This window comes from Neomonachus schauinslandi, chromosome 3 (assembly GCF_002201575.2).
Source record: "Neomonachus schauinslandi chromosome 3, ASM220157v2, whole genome shotgun sequence".
NCBI classification, from domain to species: Eukaryota; Metazoa; Chordata; class Mammalia; order Carnivora; family Phocidae; genus Neomonachus; species Neomonachus schauinslandi.
In genome coordinates this window covers 164,862,718-164,883,185 of record NC_058405.1, presented here as the reverse complement: position 1 = coordinate 164,883,185, position 20,468 = coordinate 164,862,718, and the positions used below count along the sequence as shown (strand labels likewise).

The window sequence follows — 20,468 nt, the reverse complement described above, 5'->3', positions numbered from 1 at the left end:
AATTAGGCATAAAAAGAACAAAAACTACACAAATGGGAACAGAAAACTAGCTTTTCTAAAACTCAAACATCATGTCATTCTGCTTTTAAAGGTAAATGCTAGAGGACTGCCTGATAAAGATGACAACTTAGACGTGTATATTATTTTGTTCCTTCCTGAATCTTCAATTACACTTTGTAAAATTGATTTTGTTTTTACAGGCACAATCACATGAGCAAAGAATGGGAAAAGAGATAATAGTAAGAGTTTTGGAGGCTGGAAAGAAGAAGGATGAATGGTAATGAACTTGGAAGACCTCAGAAGGCCAACTCATGAGGTAGAGGCAGGGAAAGCCTGATTTGAACCATAAAATCCTTAAGAGGCTCAGGATCTAAGTTACCCTGGAAGGTGGAGTAAAAGGAAAGGCTGAAAATAAGGAAGGCTGGTTGAAGGCTCTTTGAGAAGCAACTGGATCCCCTCCCCACACTCCCTGTGGAGGAATAATCTACCCCATGCTGACAGAAAAATGGAGAATTAATTTCTGGAGAGCGGGTCTCCTGACTGCCTACAACAGACACTGCTGAAGGTGGGGTTATTAACCTCCAGTCTTCTCTCTCTTAGCTCCCAGGCCTTTACCGTATAAGCAAGGGAATCAGTAAAGCCTTCCCTGAGGAACCTAATCAATGACAAGGGGCTAAAGACTTAAAAGATACTGACATTGGGAAGGCCATAATCACCCTACGTGAAGTTCACAACTCATAGTTATTAGGCCCCAAACACATCCAGAGCTTCTGATACAGTTTTTTGGTCCCCTACTTTAAACTTGAGCAGACAAGCACAGATTATAAAACATCTGAAGAAAGCTTCTAATTTGAAAGATGGAGACCAAAACAAATTGAAGGGCAAAAAGCTTATACAGAGGAAAATCTATGTGGGGAGAAGAAAACTTAAAACCTAATTAATATTCTCAGAGATGACAGAAAATATTGCCTTTGTGAAACATAAACAGGATGCTATTAAAATACAAAAGGACTATTCAGAGAACAAAAGGAACTCTTGGAAACATGACAGCAGAAATAAAACATTCAACAAATGGGCTGGAACATGAAACTGAAGAAATCTCCCAGAAAGCAGACCAAAAAGACAGAAAGCAGTAGAGAAAAGATGAGAAAATCAGAGAAACAATCCTATAGGTATAACATCTAGATCACAAGGATCCTAGGAAAAAAAGAGAGAGAGGAAAAAAAAATCTTCAACCAAATAATTTAAAGAAATTGCCCAGAATCGAAGACCTGAGTTTTCACTATAAAAGGGCACACTGAATATATATACACAATGGATAAAAACTATTCAAACCAAGACCCTAATAATGAAATAGTGAAGCACTGTGAAGAGAGAGAAATAAGATACCAGAGAGAGAAAATAAATGGATTTAGTCTTTTCCAATAGCAACACTACATGGTGACTGTGGATCAATGCCTTCAAAATTTTTATGAAAAAAAATTTTTTTTAAAAGATTTTATTTATTTGAGAGAGAGAGAGAGCGCACGCAAGTGGGGAGGAGTGGAGGGAGAGGGAGAAAGAATCTGAAGCAGACTCAGCACTACGCGCATAGCCCAACGTGGGGCTCCATCCCACGACTGGGAGATCATGACCTGAGCCGAAACCAAGAGTTGGATGCTTAACCAACTGAGCCACCAGGTGCCCCAAGAAAAATTATTTCTTTACCAAGAATTTTTTACGCAAACTTGCTTAAGAAACCACTGGAAAACATGCTTTACTATATCAAGGACACAAACTCAGTAACAGAAAGACAGTAGGGGCAAAGGAATTTTCAGGAATGGATTATATAGCAGACTTAGAGGACAAGCAGATCACACAGAATAGTGCCAGAATAGTGGCTGTCATCACCACGATCCCTTCTGGCATTGTTATCTTCTTTTTACCAGAGGGTCAAATGCTTGGGTGAGCCCCAGATTCTGATCTGTGCATGTCTGCCTTGACCATGTACTGATGAAGTCCTGGCTCTTTCCCCTTCATTCCTGCACCTGATCCAAGTATTTACTTCATCCCCAGATATATTCTGCTTTGCCTTACTCCTGAGGGTTGGAGGCAGGCCCTAGTACTCTTAGGAGAAAACATAGAGCAGCCCACTCCTTCTGACTATATTCCTGCTGGAGATCCAGTATTTGGGCCATACTTTAGTTCAGTGTAGTAACCATCTGTGGTTAGCCCCCTATTTCCCAAGACCCATTCTTGCTCAGGGACTTCCCAAGGAGGGCTTTTAAATTCTTCAAGAAGCCAAAGCTCAACATGGTAGAGCCTCTGCTAGGATTGTTTTCTCCTGGGAGCCTTTATCAGAAAGAGACAGTATCACACTCTTTTACCTAGCAGGTTTATGTCTGTTATTTGGTTTTTATATTAACTATCTTTCTTACTCATATGTATATGCAAATAATGGTTAATAAAATAATAATAAATAAATAATATCTAATAAATAAAAATAATAAAATATTTGAGGAAGAATACTTCAGAACAAAAAATTAAGATGAGTGAATATAACTCTAGAGATAGAATGTTTAAGACAAAGACAAAATGAAGGAATCATGAATTATATTTAGAAGATACAGGAAACAAAACTATTATCCTTGAAATCTACTTGTGTGTCAAGTTATTTGCTTACCCTATTTTTTAGTTTAAGCACATAGAAAACTTAGCCTCTCAGATTAAATTCCCATGCCTCAAATTAAATCTGTGTGATTAAAAAAAAAAAAAAAAAGCAGTTACCATATCAGGTTTTCTTCCCTTGTTTAAGAGAGACAATCTCTACCCATTAGTTAAAATGTCATTATTCTGAATCAGGTCACTACAAATGGTGTTTTAACAATACATTTTTCTGTTCTGTTAACTGAATCATTTCTAAAATTACGCTAAGTAAATAGGAATTTTGATATTCTAACAATGTCTCTGCTCATTCTATGCATATCTCTGCAATAAAAACTAAATCCTCTTGTCTAAAACATATTCCTCTTGGAAGAGACATAACTTGGAATCTCTCCACGTATTTTATACCTGGGCTAATGTGGCAATCTGTGGCTGGGCTTGAACTGTCATTTGCTGGTTTTCAGCTTCTGTTACAGCTGCATCTCCACTCTGCTGGTTCTCTGCTCCAGATTCCATGGTCATTTAGTTACCTACAATAATATGGAAGAGTGTTACAAGCACTACAGTGCTTTGTGCTTTTGTAACTTTAAAGGCAAATTTCAGGTTATAAATAGGTATATGTGTGGTTAGGTTAGCAAATGCACTCAGAAATCTAGTTAAAAAATAATCTAGCTGAATTATTGTCAAACTTGTCCAAGTCTGCTGAGCTGCAGAAGTTCTAGTCCCTTCAAAAAAAAACACCTGTCTTTTCCCTTGTTATTCCATCTAGAAGAAAGAAGGGATTCCTCCCTTCCACGAATCTCTCCTATTAACAAGGGGAGGAGGGTGCCAGTAAAATTCTATTTTTTCAAGTTGTACTCCTCAGGTATGGAGAGAAGGTAGAGAGCAGAAGTGAGCTGATACCAGGGTGTATGAGATACTGGCTTCATGGTACTTCCTATGAGGCTATTCCCTCCTATTATAGGGCAGAAACAGAAAATTATAAGCTACCTCCACAGGAAATTACTGGTAGTGGGACAAAATCAGCCCAAGCTGTGGGGTATCAAGATAGAAAGGTGGGATAAACAGCCACAGAGCCAAATTAGAGGCCCCAAACACTGCAAATCTTAGCGTTCTGATTCCTCACTCCATGTACAGTGTGCAACACTACACATGCACACATACATGAAATAACATTTTGAGTAAGTTAATCAAGGCTGCTCTTTTTTAGTTTGGGACCCTGCTTTGCTAGTATATTTGTTGGGTAATGTGGCACTGAATGGCAGCAAAAGTTAGTGGAGAACAGTTCTTAGCAGCAGCAGCTACATGCAGATGAGATATTTCTGGTAACAGAAATAAATAAACTTCTGGTGATAATCATGTCTAAAGGATTCACAAAAAAAAGGGATTACTTCTCACTTGTGTACTACTGTTGTCATTTAGTGCCTGGCATATTACCTGTCAAAAATGAATTTATTAATAGTGACGACTACCTATAGTGATTCCATAAATAACACAAAACCCCAATACTTTTCCAGAATTTATTATTTTTATTTTATAACTCTGAAATTGATAATCAAAATTGCGACTGATCCTTATGTGATTACTACATGCCATCAGAACGTATCACATTCTAATACATTTTGCCATCATTCACAGGGTTCTATAAAAAGTTTTATAAGTGACAGGTAAAAATGGAAGTAAAAATATCTCTGTGGAAAGGAGTATAAATACTTTAGATATACAGAATCCACAAAAGAGATGACAAATGAAAGGATCAACAGACTTGACTACATAATTACTTAATACATTCATATGACAAAAGACACTAAGACAAGTGCACAGAGAGAAAATATCTGCCACATATAATCGACACATTAACATCTAGAATAGAGAAACTACTAGTCAATAAGAATAAGAAACTCCATTATTGACTAGTTCACAAAGATGTATGTTCAAGGATATTCACTGTAGAATTTTTTTATAATAGTGAAAAACTGGAAACAAGTATCCATCATTCGAAGGACCACTTGAGAAGTTACAGCAATGAAAGAGAGAGAAGTCTAGCTGTAATGTAATGACATATAAAGTTTTCCAAGACAAACTGAGTGGAAGGGCAAGTCACAGAACGTATATACTGTAAAAGAGAATTCTACTTATGTTAAAAAAAAAAAAAGTCAAATAAATTTTTATAAAATGTGTCTCATGTATATGCATCGAAAAAGGTGTGGGAAGTTATATGCTAAATTGTAAGTGATAGCTCTGAGGAGAGGAAGATGTGGTGGAATTGGACAGGACGACTTTTTCACCTTTTACTTTTTACATATTTTAGTATTTTATTTTCTTCCCATCAGCACCATTTCAGGATTACTTGTACAATTTAAGATTTTAATACCAGAAGTCATGAATAACATTTTGAAAACTATGAACCAAAAACTATTATTTCAATCATGATTCTGAGATACCTGTTGAAAAAAAAATTTAAATCCTAGATATATTTTATATGAAATTACTATTTTTGTTTAAATCTTGCCTAAATTGTTTACCCCACATTTCCAAAGAATAAAAATACTATTCTTAAAAATTTATCAAATAATTTTATTCTTAATTTGTGGTAACTGAATTATATACTTACAGTCTGTGTTCTTTTAAACTAAAAAAATTAAGAAAGACATCAAAAATAACAAAGCAACATCAACGACAAGATGGTTTATGTATCCCAAATGTTGTTTATACTTTTGGTCTGCAAGAAAATGGCATGTGAAAACAATAAAACCTAATCTTAGGAATAAGTAGTGAATCCATTTGAGGACAAGACTGAACTGAGTCAAGCTAAATAAGGACAGAAATCCATAAACTTTTCTTCATCTTCTCCCTAAGCCATCACTTTAATGAGAATGAAGACAAATACAAATTGATCATCATAATACATCCTTTGCAGACAGAGTATGAGCCAACCATTTTTGAAAGACTTTATTCCAGGCCATGTTTTTTTTTTTTTTTAAACCTGTGCTGTCATCCATATAGTTTCACTTGCCCATTTGATTAAAAGCAATCTATGGCACAGATCATATTTCTTTTGTTTTTGTTTATTATACCACATCAGAACTACTTTTTTTCTGACATTTAAGGTATAGGGCATCATTATAATTTTTTGTTGCAGAAAATAAAATGTGACATTATTATAATAAAGAAACAAAACCGCTAGTTAACATAAATAATTATAGCTACAAGGACACATTCAAAACAGGCATGTGATTTGCATTCTTCTTCCCTCCCCAACTAGGTAAAATTCTTAAAACAAAAACAAAACACACACACACACACACAAAAACCAAAACAACCAAGCGTGATATTTCCAATGCATATGATTCTCTCATATAAACCGCCAGTATTTTATTGTCATTTCTTTCATTCAGGCAACAGACTTTGATCTTTTTTCAGAGAAGGGAATAGCCTTCTTAATTTTTTAACTCTTAGCTCGAGTAGGTATCAACATCCAAAGCAAGAGTACAAATACTGTCTTTGATCAGAAAATTCTCAAGGTGCTTTTCTCAGAGTGCAGGGGAGAATTATTTAAGGAATAACAATTTGTTTCAGATAAGCAACTCACTGACTGAACTAACAGAGACATTATTCTTTTGGCCTTTACCATGAAGGTACTGAAATAGTCTCTCAACTAGACTAAACTAATATTTAAAGTGGGTGTATTCTTTTTGGACTTTGAAAACTTTTGCTCTTTTCTGTTCATAATCTTCAGGTGGTGAGAGAAGAGATAATACAGTATCACATCTACAATCTTCAATTTTCTATCAACCAAGGAACAGTCTAGCTGGAAGTGCAGTATCCAGACACAGGATCAATTACTGCAGCGAGTATGTGTATTTCCAAAGTTGTTTGAAGAAAGGAGACTCTTTTTTTCTTAAATTTATTTTTATTTTTTTAAAGATTTTATTTATTTGAGAGAGAGAGAATGAGATAGAGAGAGAGAGGATGAGGGGGGAGGGTCAGAGGGAGAAGCAGACTCCCTGCAGACAGCAGGGAGCCTGATGCGGGACTCGATCCTGGGACTCCAGGATCATGACCTGAGCCGAAGGCAGTCGCTTAACCAACTGAGCCACCCAGGCGCGATTTATTTGTCAGAGAGAGAGAGAGAGCACAAGCAGGGGGAGCGGCAGACAGAGGGAGAAGCAGGCTCCGCCAAGCAAGGAGGTGGATGCAGGACTTGATCCCAGGACCCTGGGATCATGACCCAAGCCGAAGGCAGATGCCTAATTGACTGAGCCACCCAGGCATCCCAAGAAAGGAGATTCTTAATTCACTACACAAATGAATGCTTTTCAGGAACACAAAAATAAAAAAAGACTGAATACTCCTACAAAATAAGTAAAAAATCAGGTACATATAAATTCAGAAAGAATGTTCTATAAATACTGGGCCTTGAATATCAGAAACATATTGGATCTTAGAAATCACTGAAAATCTAGTATTAGCTTGACAGTTTGGGGATTCTTGTTCTCCCAATAATTCAGAATTACAAAATTTGGGAGGTACTGATATTTAAGATTTGGGAATTTTCATGATTTATCCCCTAAAAATTAGCATAATCCTTTGGAACCATAAGTTTACAATAAATTTCAAAACAGTGTCATGCCTAAAAGAAACAAAAATGTTTAAACCATTTCACAAAGATATGTATCATTTTGTTATAATGCTCTTTAGACTTATTCTTCTTAATATGAAAAATAAGGAGTGAAGTGATTCTTAGTGCTATTCTTGGGAGAAATAAACAATGCTGCTGTGAGTAGTGGAGAAAGGGAGCCTAATACTCGGTGGAAAGCTGGATCTGTCACCAGGTGGTCATTGGAAAAATTAAACTTTTTGTGTTTTAGTTTCCTCATCTGTAAAAACTAGGAAGATGAACTAAAGAGCTCTTCCAATTTTAAATGCTCTGATCCTAGGAAATGACACCACAAGATGTATATACACACACATAATTATGCAGGTCACTTAATAAAATAGTATATATATAATAAATGAAGTATTTCCTTTTACTCTACAGTAATATGTATAGACAGTAAAAGGCAGATTCACTAAGAATAGGTTACCTAGCCTCTTTTTTTTTTTTTTTAAGATTTTATTTATTTATTTGAGAGAGAGAATGAGATAGAGAGAGCACGAGAGGGGGGAGGGTCAGAGGGAGAAGCAGACTCCCCGCTGAGCAGGGAGCCCGATGCGGGACTCGATCCTGGGACTCCAGGATCATGACCTGAGCCGAAGGCAGTCGCTTAACCAACTGAACCACCCAGGCGCCCGGTTACCTAGCCTCTTGATCTTGGATTAATACAGAGCTATTACCACTTACTGATATATAAAATCATGAGAATGCAATACAACTTGAGATAGTTAGCAGCACTTTTATTTTATTTATTTTTTTTTTTAAAGATTTTTCTTTTTTTATTTGAGAGAGAGAATGAGAGACAGAGAGCACGAGAGGGAAGAGGGTCAGAGGGAGAAGCAGACCCCCTGCCGAGCAGGGAGCCCGATGTGGGACTCGATCCCGGGACTCCAGGATCATGACCTGAGCCTAAGGCAGTCGCTTAACCAACTGAGCCACCCAGGCGCCCCAGTTAGCAGCACTTTTAAAAAATGCTACAAGACCAGGGCACCTGGGTGGCTCAGTCATTAAGCGTCTGCCTTCACTCAGGTCATGATCCCAGAGTCCTGGGATCGAGTCCCACATCGGGCTCCCTCCTCGAGGGGAAACCTGCTTCTCCCTCTCCCACTCCCACTGCTTGCGTTCCTGCTCTTGCTATCTCTTTCTCTGTCAAATAAATAAATAAAATCTTAAAAAAAAAAAAATGCAACAAGACCAGACTACTAGTTAATAAAGATTCTCTCACATGGTGGACAGCACCTCTTTTACTCATTACGTTACTGTGGTCACAACTGTTGTTAGTTATTAAATAGTTTTAACGTCCCCTTTCTTAATTTTCGAAGAGGACAAAGAAGTTTTTCCTTTCCATCTTAGAAAGCTTCAAGAAACTTACCTAAGACTGTATCACTTAGATATCCTTTACACAGTGAAGACAGTATTTACAACTTTAAGATGTAGTTTAGATAAACCTCTCAGTATAGTGTCAAATGAGTGCTTCCATGACATTTAAAAGAAGAGAAAATGTTCTGCAATAGTCAAGAGAGTGGGGAAATTCCAAAGAAGCACTGAAGCTGGACATAGCACCATAAATTTGGGGAAGGAGGATAACTTTTCTGATAAGAAAAATGGTATGAGCAAAGGCTTACATTAGTATGCCTTTAGAGAAATGAGTGAATCAGTGGCTGGTGTCAGATTCTATATAGAGGCAAGGAGAGAAGACAAATGATAACAGAATAGTCACTCTAAAGCAATCAGAAACTACCTACTAGGACAAAATGAAAATTGAGAATAATGTCTCTTTAAAGTTATTGCGTTTAGAACTTTTATATTGCAATGAATTTTACTTTTACTCTATACAGCAATATATCCTGGGAGAATTCACCATTAGTAACTAAATAAAACCAATAATATCTTCAGTTTTAACAATTTACATTATATACATTATACTTGTATTAGGGTACCATATCTGAGAACTTATATGTCAGGTACCGTCAAATTATTGGGGAAAAAGAAATACACAAAATAAATTTTTTAAAAAACTTTATCTTTGTGGAACTTACATTCTAGTGTGTAGAGCAGGGAAGAGAAAGTAAAATGTATAATAAATCAGATGGTGAGAGGTATTGTGTAAAAAATAAAGCTGAGGGGCACCTGGGTGGCACAGTCGGTTAAGTGACTTGACTTTGGCTCAGGTCACGATCTCAGGTTTGTGAGATAGAAGCCCGCATTGGGCACCACATGGGGTGTGGATTCTGCATAAGATTCTCTCTCCCTCTCCCCCTCTTTCCCCTCTCTCTCTCTCTAAAACAAGCAAACATATAAAAAAATAAAGCAAGCTGAGAAGGATGCTGGAGGGATTGTCAATATTTTTATTTTATTATTTTAAGATTTTATTTATTTATTTGACAGAGAGAGACAGCGAGAGAGGGAATACAAGCAGGGGGAGTGGGAGAGGGAGAAGCAGGCTTCCCGCTGAGCAGGGAGCCCGATGTGGGGCTCAATCCCAGGACCCCGGGATCATGACCTGGGCCGAAGGCAGATGCTTAACGACTGAGCCACCCAGGCGCCCCGGGATTGTCAATATTTTTCAAGCTAACAAGTAAAGCCCTCGTTGATAAAGTATTTAAATATATTTTGACGTTTAGGAAGTGCCCCAGTCCTTAGGATCCTAAACATTCTATTCAGGTTGAAGTTTATAAAAAATAAACCCATCTCCCCCACAACCTAGTTTAATTTTTAATCCCTTAAGTCTATAACCAATTTAATCCAATTTAGGATGAGATGAGTATCTACCATATTCAGAGAAATGAACTATGAATTTTGACCGAAGAATAATGCATCCATAACTAATGGAACACATGAATACTTGCTGTGATTGTTAAAAATGTAAATGACCTTAATTATAAATGAGAAAAAAAACCTCCCCCTGCACCCTAGCAAGTGGCTGACTCCTCTTAATCTCAAAAGCCCAGTGATTTAAGTAAATCACACAAGTAGAAGTCTAAAAGTCTCCAGGGTAACCATAGCAAAAGGCACATTTGGGCACATGATTTTAAAACTATAGGACTATTTTGTTGTCAGAGTCAAATATATATTAAAAACATTTTGCAGAAGTATACCCAGAAACAGCCATGGGCGATACAGAATATTTTGTACTGCTTATTTACTTTTAAGGATATTATAACTGACTGAAAGCATTGCTAACACATTCTCAACATGTCTTGATTAATTTTCTAAAGTGTTATGATTAATTTACTAAAGAAAGTAACAAAATGTTCAGGTGCTACACAACAGACTTTGGCTTTCCAAGAATCAATAACTATGTTGCACTGCCTTTTTTCCTCTATTTTTTTTCCCTGTACATTTTTTTGGGGGTTGTTAACTTTGAAATACTTGTCATTTATTATATGCTCAAACTAGAGCAACTGAGGTGTATGCAATCAATACTGGAAATTTAGCAATGCTCCAGGTTTCTGATGCTAATAATAAATAGTCTTGTGGTATTAAATTTAGCATATCTTCACTGAAACCAGAAAGGAAAATAGGTGATTCAATGTTGTATATGTGTACATAATGTGTAGGTACGTATATATGTATGTATGTACACACACATACCCCACAACACAGATATCTCAACTTTAACTATAAAATTTTATTAAATTAGAATAATCACACTATCAAAATGAAGTTATATACATTTTTTGAGAGAGTATGAATCGGAAATGTGATAAATTAAATAAATCAGTGTCTTTATTAAACTACATAAATTCTGACAGTTTTCGGAAAGTTTACTCTGTGCTCTTATTAAGGTCTTTCTCCCTTAATTAGGAGAATAAATCCATACTTCTGCTTCTAGTCTAAATATTAAAGAAAGGCAAGAAAAGGGAAAGTTATTTGTGTGATTTGAACTTGATGAGATTTAAACATTTACAAGACAAAAATAAAAGCCTGAAAATTTGCTTATATATTTTAATAAATTCTTTGTGTTAATAGTAAATATCAGTATAACCCAACCACTACTACCAAAAAAGGCAGCATACAGTAACAGGGAAACTTTTCCATGCTATTTAATAAAATTAATTCCCTGAATTATATTGTTCACTGGACTGAACTCAGAGAAATGGCTTTAAGTTCAATATTCATATTTTACAATTTACTGCATTTCTGTAATCACAATATTTGAATGCTATTTTTAATTATTTTTAAATGAGTAGCATGTGCTACAAGAAAGACACTGTTCTCAAAGAAGTATTTAACAGAAGTGAATTAGAAAAATGTTACATGATTTATAGAAATGAGTTGCATGATGATAGTCATCCTATAAGATGTGACTAATTCTATACTAACTTTCAGGAGAAAAGCTTTAGTGCTTTCTCAAATCAAAGTCGTTATTTTCTAAGTACTGGCAAAATGTATTTGCCTTGTTTGCCTTCAAGTAAGACTGACTACTCATGGCTCTCAAACAAGCCTTCATGTATCTGGTCACCAAGAGACAAACAGTGTTGCTTAGCGAGACAGCAACCATGACTGTGCATTATTTTAGATAGCAACATTTTATCCCATCCCTTCCTACTTTCCTTTCTTTCCCATCCAATACTATGTTTACAGCTTTTTACACCTTAAGCATTTCAAAGACGTGATCCTACATAAGCTACCTATATAAGTTCTAATAAATGGATTTTTTGGAAATGAATTTTTTTTAAAGGAAAAAAGGGTTATACACCTCCTACAAACAGTTACTTATAGAAAAGCAATTTCTGTGTTGACTAAAGAGTGAAACTGTCTTCGTATTTTAAGTTCTCATTCATAAACTAGCTCAATGCTAAACTGTAAGGACCTACAAAAGTTATGCCCTGACGTTAAATATTTAAAGCCTACTGTTCCATTTACTCAATAAAACCCGAGGGACTATGTGAAAATCACTACATTCAAATGGAAAATGAATATCCAAGTGTGTTTATGAAGTTAACATTTATTATTTTGACAGGTCTATTTTGAACTAAATTTTGAAATGCTATTCTTGGTGAATTATTTACAAATTAGACATGGAAGAGTGACAATTCACTTTTCCTCAAGTGAGACAGCACGTGTTACAGGAGGAGTCATAAGACAGGAATCCCAGTTTTAGCTCTGACTTCACAGATGGAGAACTAGACATGTTAAGAGATTTGTAAGGATTTTAAAAGACTGCAGAGGTATACCACACAGCCTCCAATATTATAAAATGTGAAGAATTCTTTCTATTTGGCAATGGAACCCCATGGACAATTAAGCCACATGCTAAGCTTTTTTTTTTTTTTTGGCTAAGCATTTTTATTATGTTTTGCTTGCTAGAAAAAGCCCAAGCACCTAGGCACCAAGAATATATTGGACTACATTTTAAAATTAGCAGTGGTAAAGCTACAAAGCCAATAAATTACATGCAGACAACAGCAAAGACTTTACATACAGTTCTGATAAAAGATTCACTGCAAGTTTAGGTATCTTTATTCCTGAAAGAATCAAAATCATGTACAATCACTGATGTACTATTTTTTTAAACCAACCTGGTGGTGATTTCTGGTAAGGTCGTTTTGATTAATAATACAATCTCAGGCCATTTCTCACGTCTCAGAGGCAAAAAGGATTAGTAAAGCATCAGAGTTTAATGAAAACTTGAAGTAGAAAAACTCCTTTTTAAGCTATGGAAAAATGAGACTAATTTCCTTGGCTTTTAAAAAATAAATCTGTAATTTCAGTAAGTTTTAACTGTCTGAAGCATATTATGTCTGCTTCCGTTACTCTGTGCATCTCCACAGGGGGACTGTTTTTAATCCTGCCTTTCAAAGTTGTGACCCTCCCAAGAGGGAATCACTCATTAAACAAATACAGTTTCTGCGCCTATTACATAATAAGTGTTCTACCGAAAACTATGGGGACTTGAGTTTAAAACAGACAAGAAATTTTCTCTCAAAGAGCTTACAAGGTTGTAAGAAGAGATACAATATGTGTTATATAAAAAGACACACACACACACACAACACAGAGCTTGGCAAGTATAAACTAATCCTTATGACCAGGTTGCCTATCAATTCCCTCCAAACAAGTATTTAATAACAATGTTTTAAAACCATAAAATTCCAGTTTGAAATGACAGATATACAATGAATTATGGGGAAAAAAAAAACATGAGCTGGCTATTTATTGGTAATCTTTCTACCGATACAGATCCTTTAAAAAATATTTATTTATTTATTTAAAGTAGGTTCCACGGCCAACGTGGGGCTTGAATTCATGACCCTGAGATCAAGAGTCAACAAACTACTGACTGAGCCAGCCAGGCGCCCCTCCTATTGATGTAGATCTAATTAGTAAGATAATGAAACCAATGTATTTTTTTAATACTTTGGCTAGAATACTTCTTCCAAGTGAACTTTTACAAACCTAAAGTATTACTGTTTAGGAACAAAAATCCCAGTAATCAATAAAGCTAGAAACATGAAAACCTTCTTCACAAAAAGATAATGCTACAAAAACAGTGATGAAGACTATGCTTACTGTTATTTCTTGCTCAGGGAAAAGGCTCTACCAGCAAATAAATCATTTAAGCTCTCCAAGGCTCAGTTTAGTCATCTGTAAAAAATGAAGGAGTTACTATTCCCTTAATGGTAAAACTTAATGTTAAGTTTGAATTCCCCCAATATAGTAGAGTTTATGAGTAATACACTATACCCTAACAGACATCATAATAAACTGTTTATAATTCTTAAAATATGGTACTAAAATTAAAATGTTTCACTGAAAGTTGTTCTATCTTGATTTGTACCTCATTCTGCTTCCATGTCTTCATTTTTGTTGTCCTTGCCACTGCCTAGAACACACTCCCTTTTATCGCTACCTATCCAAGTTCTTTAGCATTCAATTTATATTCTATTTTTCTCATAAAACTTCTCCTCACTAAATTCCTTCTCTTCTAAACTCTACAGCTCTTCAGAACAGTAGTAAAGAACTGACATTGATGCATGCATACATCCTTCTTTCTTAGACTACTTTTGTCATCTCCACTATACTGTATGTAGGTTCTCTGAGGGCAGGAGCCATATACTCAGGTTTTACTGTTTACAGCAACTAGCACAACGCTTCATTTAATATCTATAAAAATACTTACCTGAATAAATTTTCTTACAATTATTTCACTTACTATAAAAAGTCAATGGTCAATAAATGTTCACTGAATAAATGACTAGACTGTTAAATGACAGTAAATTAAACCAAAGCATTAGTATTACTGGTCATAGCAATCAAAGCTGCTACTGATACTTTCAAGGAAATGATACTCCTTTAGGAGCACAGATAGTTCGGAACAAACAACAATTTTCACTTCAGTGATAAACAACGTATTTGAGTCTCCTATTTGCCAATCATCTACACAAATAGGGGTAACAACCCTCAGAAATAATGGTTAGTCAGCTTTGGCTAAATTACAAGCATTTTTAGTTACATCTATACCGTCATATAATTATAACCAGAAACTCACAGATAACCAGCTCATTAGAAAACTCTTAAAACTGAAGAAAGAAATCTTAGTTTCAGAAAAGATTCACTAACTTTGGGAAAGAAATTTCCTATTACCATCAACTTTCAGACCTACCCTCTACTCCTACACCAAGGTCTTTCTTAGGAATTTTAAGTTCCCACTTAATTCTCTCTTCTACAACAAAGTATCAGTCTTTACTTCTCACCTTTTGGCAAAAAACTCACCATCAATCCCGCAGACCTCTTATTCTCTAACCTTGCTCCTTACTAGATTTTTCAGAGATCCTAATTTAATCCAGTAGCAGAAAAAAAACTTTTAAGTGCTTTTCATCTTTGTTCAGACAGCCCATCTCATTCATGGTAAACTCCTTTATTACTTCAACTCAATCGTAAGAAAAAGCAACTCAGGCATTTAAAAGTTTATCAAGGAGTACCACTTTTTTTTTTTTTTTTAAGTTGAAACGCATGTAACTAGCCCCAAGAACTGATTAAATACATATTAAAGGTAATTTTTCAGCACTGGAGGTGTAAAATAGTGTCTTCTACTTATAACTGTTGGAATAAACACCAGAATATGAAAGACTAGTCTTCCCCCCCTTCCTTTTTGATAACCTAGAAGACAGTAAGTAAGACTCTAGGGAAAATAAAACAAAACATCTCTACAAAGCCACATCTGGCAGAGCTAAGAATGCAAAACAAAACAAACAGTGTATATATATTAAGGGGAGAGAAGCATTCTGAATAAGAAAATCCAATAGCTACTCTTTATCCAGGTTTTAAATATGTCTCAAAAACCAGCACTTACAGATATCAGTATTAAGTTTAAAACCATCCTTTCTTCTTACCAGGATTAAGCTTTTCTATCATGACTGAGTTAGCATATAAAATTGGCAGAGGAAAACAGTCATTTTCACAGTATCAGTTTGTCCCTTTAGTTCATGATCTTTACCTCCACCACAAAAGACAATTTACTGATTCCAGGATACCGTGAGATATCATTTAAGTCCCTGGTTGCCCACAGATATGTTCCAGAAGGAAAATTTTCTGCCTTTACAGATTTCAATTATCTATCCCCAGCCCCCCAAATATGTAAAGATGAGTGCTTTGTAAACATTTTAGTCACTGTGCAGGTAAAAACCAAACATGTCAATATTTTACATAAAATACTGTAAATCCTCAAAATACTAGTAAGGCAATATTCTTACATTAAGAACTTTCGCACATGGTAACTGTCAATTTGAGCATACAAAAAATGAGATACACCACAACAGCTTCATTTAATGACTTTTTTTTTGAAAGATAAAAGATTTATGCGTGTCCCTGCTGCTGGATTATTAGTTATCATTTTCTAAGTTTAATCAACTTAAAACACAGCATGTGTATTTTAAAGATAAATATACTAACTGCATGTAGAATGTACTATAGTTAAATGCTACTTAGAAGAACCAAAAAAGAGAGGTACTGAAACTTGTTTTGTGTTCTAGTTGAAATGAGTATTACTTGGTCCAATTGGTTGACCAGGGACCCCCCACCCCCGCTGTTGCTGCCACGCGCTTACGCGCGTGCGCACACACACACACACCACAAAATCATCTAAGCAGTAAAGTCTAAGTAGGCAGGCATATAGGTGAAACTCATTTATTTCTTGCTATTTATATATTATTAGTTATTATTTATTGCTATTTACCTAGGTATCTAATATAAAAACTCACTGATAATTACACTAAGAAATATAGGAATATCATCAAAGAAAAAGTTAATGAGAAGAAAAAAAAAAAAAAAAAAAAAACCAGAAAAAAAAAATCAACCTAAAAAAAAAAAAAAAAAAAAAAAACCACCAGGAAAAAGCTATCACCCTAACCAGCATTACTGAGTAGTAATATCACATGAGAATAGTCTGCTTAAAAAAAAAGACTGGACTACATGAGATGTTCTTTCTCATTTAGAGGAAAAACTACTGACACTTTTTTGGCGGCAATAATGGAAGACTGTTCAGGGTATAAGAATCTCAACAAAAGAGTTAAATTCAGACTGAACTCACTTTGTGAGTTAACTCTTACATAATTTGCCTTTTCATGTACATCTGGGTCATTTCACTAAAACTTTAAAAACTAGAGCTAAAAAGGTAGTAAGGCAGTTCAAATAACCACTTCCTGTTAGAAACTGGTATTTCTCATTCAAAGGAAATGTCTTTCATTTAAAGAAATAAAGGCATAATGACAGATTCCCTTAGCTTAAAAGGTCATACAAGACCTAAAAATAAAATCAGCTTACTAACTGGTTAATAAATACAGGTACACCCATACAATGAGATGCCTCATTTAAAAAAAAAAAAAAAAAAAAAAAGGAAGCTCTTTATGTACTGATATAAACCAATGGCTAAGCCATATTAGGTGAAAAAAAGCAAGATACAGAATAGTGTATATAGTATACTATCATTTGTTAAAAAAAAAAGTGTGGGGCACGGGGTGGGGAATACATAAAGTATTTGCTTTTATATGGATAGAATTACCTGAAAGGACAAAAAAGAAATTGGTAACACTTGGGCAATGGGAATGAGCAGGAGGGTGTATCACATGACTGACTGCTCTATTACATTTTATATGTTTTGAATTATGGACTACCTGAATGAATTACTTATTAAAAAAATAAAATTGGAAATATAAATATATAATCTTCCTTTCTTCCATTACTTCACCAAGGGTGATTTCTCCTTTGATTGCTTTCTTATGACATATATTCTGCCTTATTAGTCATCGTGTCCCAAAAGTTCCTTGAGGGTAGAGATAAACCAGTGTAATTCATCTTTGGATTTCTTGCAGCTTCTGGCTGCGTGTATTAAATGTAGTAATAATAATAATGAATAATATTTAAAATTATAGGAAAGGTTTGTTGAGCACTTGTGAAACGTTAGGCATTTAATATGTATTAACTTATGTAACACCCACATTTCTATTAGGTAAATATAGTACATTTGTGACCAAGGAAATTGAGGAATGGAGAAGAAATCTGCTGAAGGTCCCACAGCCAGGAAGTTATAATAAAGCTTTAAAATGAATAGCTATCATTGAGTCCCTAAGGAGGAACTTTATAATTATCTCGCAGCCCTATAAAGTAGGTGGTAGTCTAATTTAACAGATAAGGAAACCAAGTTGAAAGATTAATAAACTTCTGTAAGTCACAAATTTCTTGAGGGTAGGCACATGATAGTAGTGGCCAACAGCAGGAATGAAGCCCAGGCCTATGAGTCCAAACCCAATGCTCTTTCCACTAACTACATTCTCTGTCACAGTAAATGCTAACTAAATATTTGAACTACCACGAACTATTGCCTCAAGTGATTCTGCAGTAGAGAGGAGTTCACACATGAGTAAGGAAAAAAAATACTTGCATTTTTTCCATTCCCGGATTATCTAGTATATTCTTAAATTCAAATTTGAGCTCTAACTATCCAATAAAGAAGCCATCACTGGAAGTGACACTGTACATCAAGAAACACATGCCTGTAAGACTCTGACACAGGCTGCTGTAAGCAACTCTATATAACCATATCTGATAAATTATTTTATGGAATAAATGGTATTATAAATTTCAGCGATACACTGGAAGCCATTATGTTACAATTTTTTCTACTGTGGAAAAAAACGAACAAAACTTTTAAAGTAAGGTGAAATGGGACATACATGGTTTTACTATAACCATATTATATCCAAAAAATAAAACCCAATGCCTTAGGATGAAAGATAAAATAAAGCTAATTGTCTACAAAAATGAAAATTTCTATTAATCAGATATAATCAAGAAAATGAATTTCAGAAAGCAGGAAAAGGAAGGTACCATTCTATGAATCAGGCTTCTAAGTTTCCTTAGATTCTTACATGGGGGGAAAAAAATCATTCAAAAAGGGGTAACACCAGAGTTTTAAATTCCACAAGAAGTGGCCTTTTAACAGTTTTCAGTCTGAGTCAAAGATTTATTCGCTTTCTGAATAATGTATCCATTAAAAAAAAAAGTACAGACAGATTTAACTTAATTTTTACTGATCCCTGAGAAGTGACCTAAGTATAACTTATAACCATGCTCCAAGTGAACATTCAAATATTAATGCACATAAAAGTCTGAAACATTCCACTTGGAATTTCTAAGAATTACAGATTATGAATCTATGAATAAAACAAAATTAAAAAGATCTTTTGGCTAAGACGAAAAAATCCATCAGAAAACTTTTTTTTTTCCTTTTAATTCACAAAGAAAGAGTCACTGTCCTACATTCTCTGTAAGGGAAAAATATTCTACTCAACTGATGCCGGCCTGCAGAAAATCTTAAGGAAAAACAAATCTATGGCATCAACACTATAATTACTTCAGTGTTTGTAAATAAAATCACCTCCCCAATCCTTATGTAAAAACACTTTACTGCATCTTAAATTTTCTCAGCAGTGACATACTGCTAATGTGTGTGTGTGTATTTTTTTTAAGACTTAAAATAGAGTGAAGTGGGTTTTGAAAAAGTGACCTGGATACAGAAAAATCAAAGACAGCGCTTCTATTACCAATCAGTATTTATTCTTAAGAAACCTTGTATGTATCAATCACAATGCTATCCTACTATGACAGTAAGTATTTCTAGAACAACTTGTTCATTTTTTGCACCACCTAAAATAACCGTTTTGGCTTTATTTTTAAAGCAGGAAATGAGCCGTGAGTGTAAAAAGATTTCAATAGCTGGCAACCAAAGTATCTTTTACACCAAAACTTTAGAAGGCAGAACTGATGCAAACTAAGGCTAGGATAAAATTTTAACTTCTTAGGAAGGTATCACGAACTTAAATAGGTCATATTCCAGGTCCTTTCAAAACTGTCTTTTAATCTTTAATGTGTCAGTGACTTTTCTGCCGTTCCTTTTTCCCAACAGGCAAAGAAAAAATAAGCCTTGTGGCTTAAACTATTGTCGTTCCCCGGCCGGAGTTACTGTTGCACGGGAGGCAAACACTGGATACTTCTAAACGTCTATTTTTAGAATTAGTATTAATCAATCTCTTATTTAAGTTTAGACAGAAACATGTGGGAAACTTGGTAGGGGGTGGGAGATCCAGAGGACCCAAACTCGGTTACCCCCCCCCCCGCAAAAAAGTGATGTAAAACAAAAGTGCATCGGCTAATGTTCGTTTCCACGAAGTGTTTCAGAATGATAGATCTCAAGGATTATTACCTTATTGAAAAGGGTTAAAACCGAAACTGTTTTTCAAACACCAGCTTCCCTCTTACAGGGTCCCAACAGTTTTTTGAAAAGTTTTACAAATGTTTTTCTTAGCACCCCCTTCCTCCCCAAGAACGCATTTCCATGACTACTGCCTTAAAAAAAGAGTGAGGTAGAGTCAAAATTATATTAAAAAGCACGGCTCTCATTATGTCAACTAAGCAGAAAAGAACAGAAAACAGTATCTCCCCCAATGGGGTGGGAGCGGGAAAAGGGCATGAATAAAATACAGTACGAGAGGAAACCTTTGGTTTCGAACTTTATTGCACAAAGAGAGTGGAGAGAAGAGTAGGTCAGACGTTGCAGCGCTTCCCCTCCCGAAGCGGGCATGGCAGACACCGAGGCTACCGGGAAGGCAGGCACCTTCACCTCCTCTGCCCTCAACTGTCGCCTTCTTCCTCCTCCACCCCCCGC

At 35.3% G+C, this 20,468-nt stretch overlaps 1 protein-coding gene across 2 annotated transcripts in view; it reads right to left on the bottom strand.

The window, feature by feature from the left end:
* CREB1 (cAMP responsive element binding protein 1) overlaps positions 1 to 20,468 on the bottom strand; it is a 56,210-nt gene that overhangs the window by 34,892 nt on the left and 850 nt on the right. For both annotated transcript variants that reach the window (XM_021703243.2, XM_044913706.1), the window contains exon 2: positions 3,052 to 3,173. In XM_021703243.2, coding sequence (XP_021558918.1) covers positions 3,052 to 3,165 — 114 coding nt within the window. In that variant the 5' untranslated portion in view covers positions 3,166 to 3,173. The remainder of the gene's footprint in view (positions 1 to 3,051; positions 3,174 to 20,468) is intronic.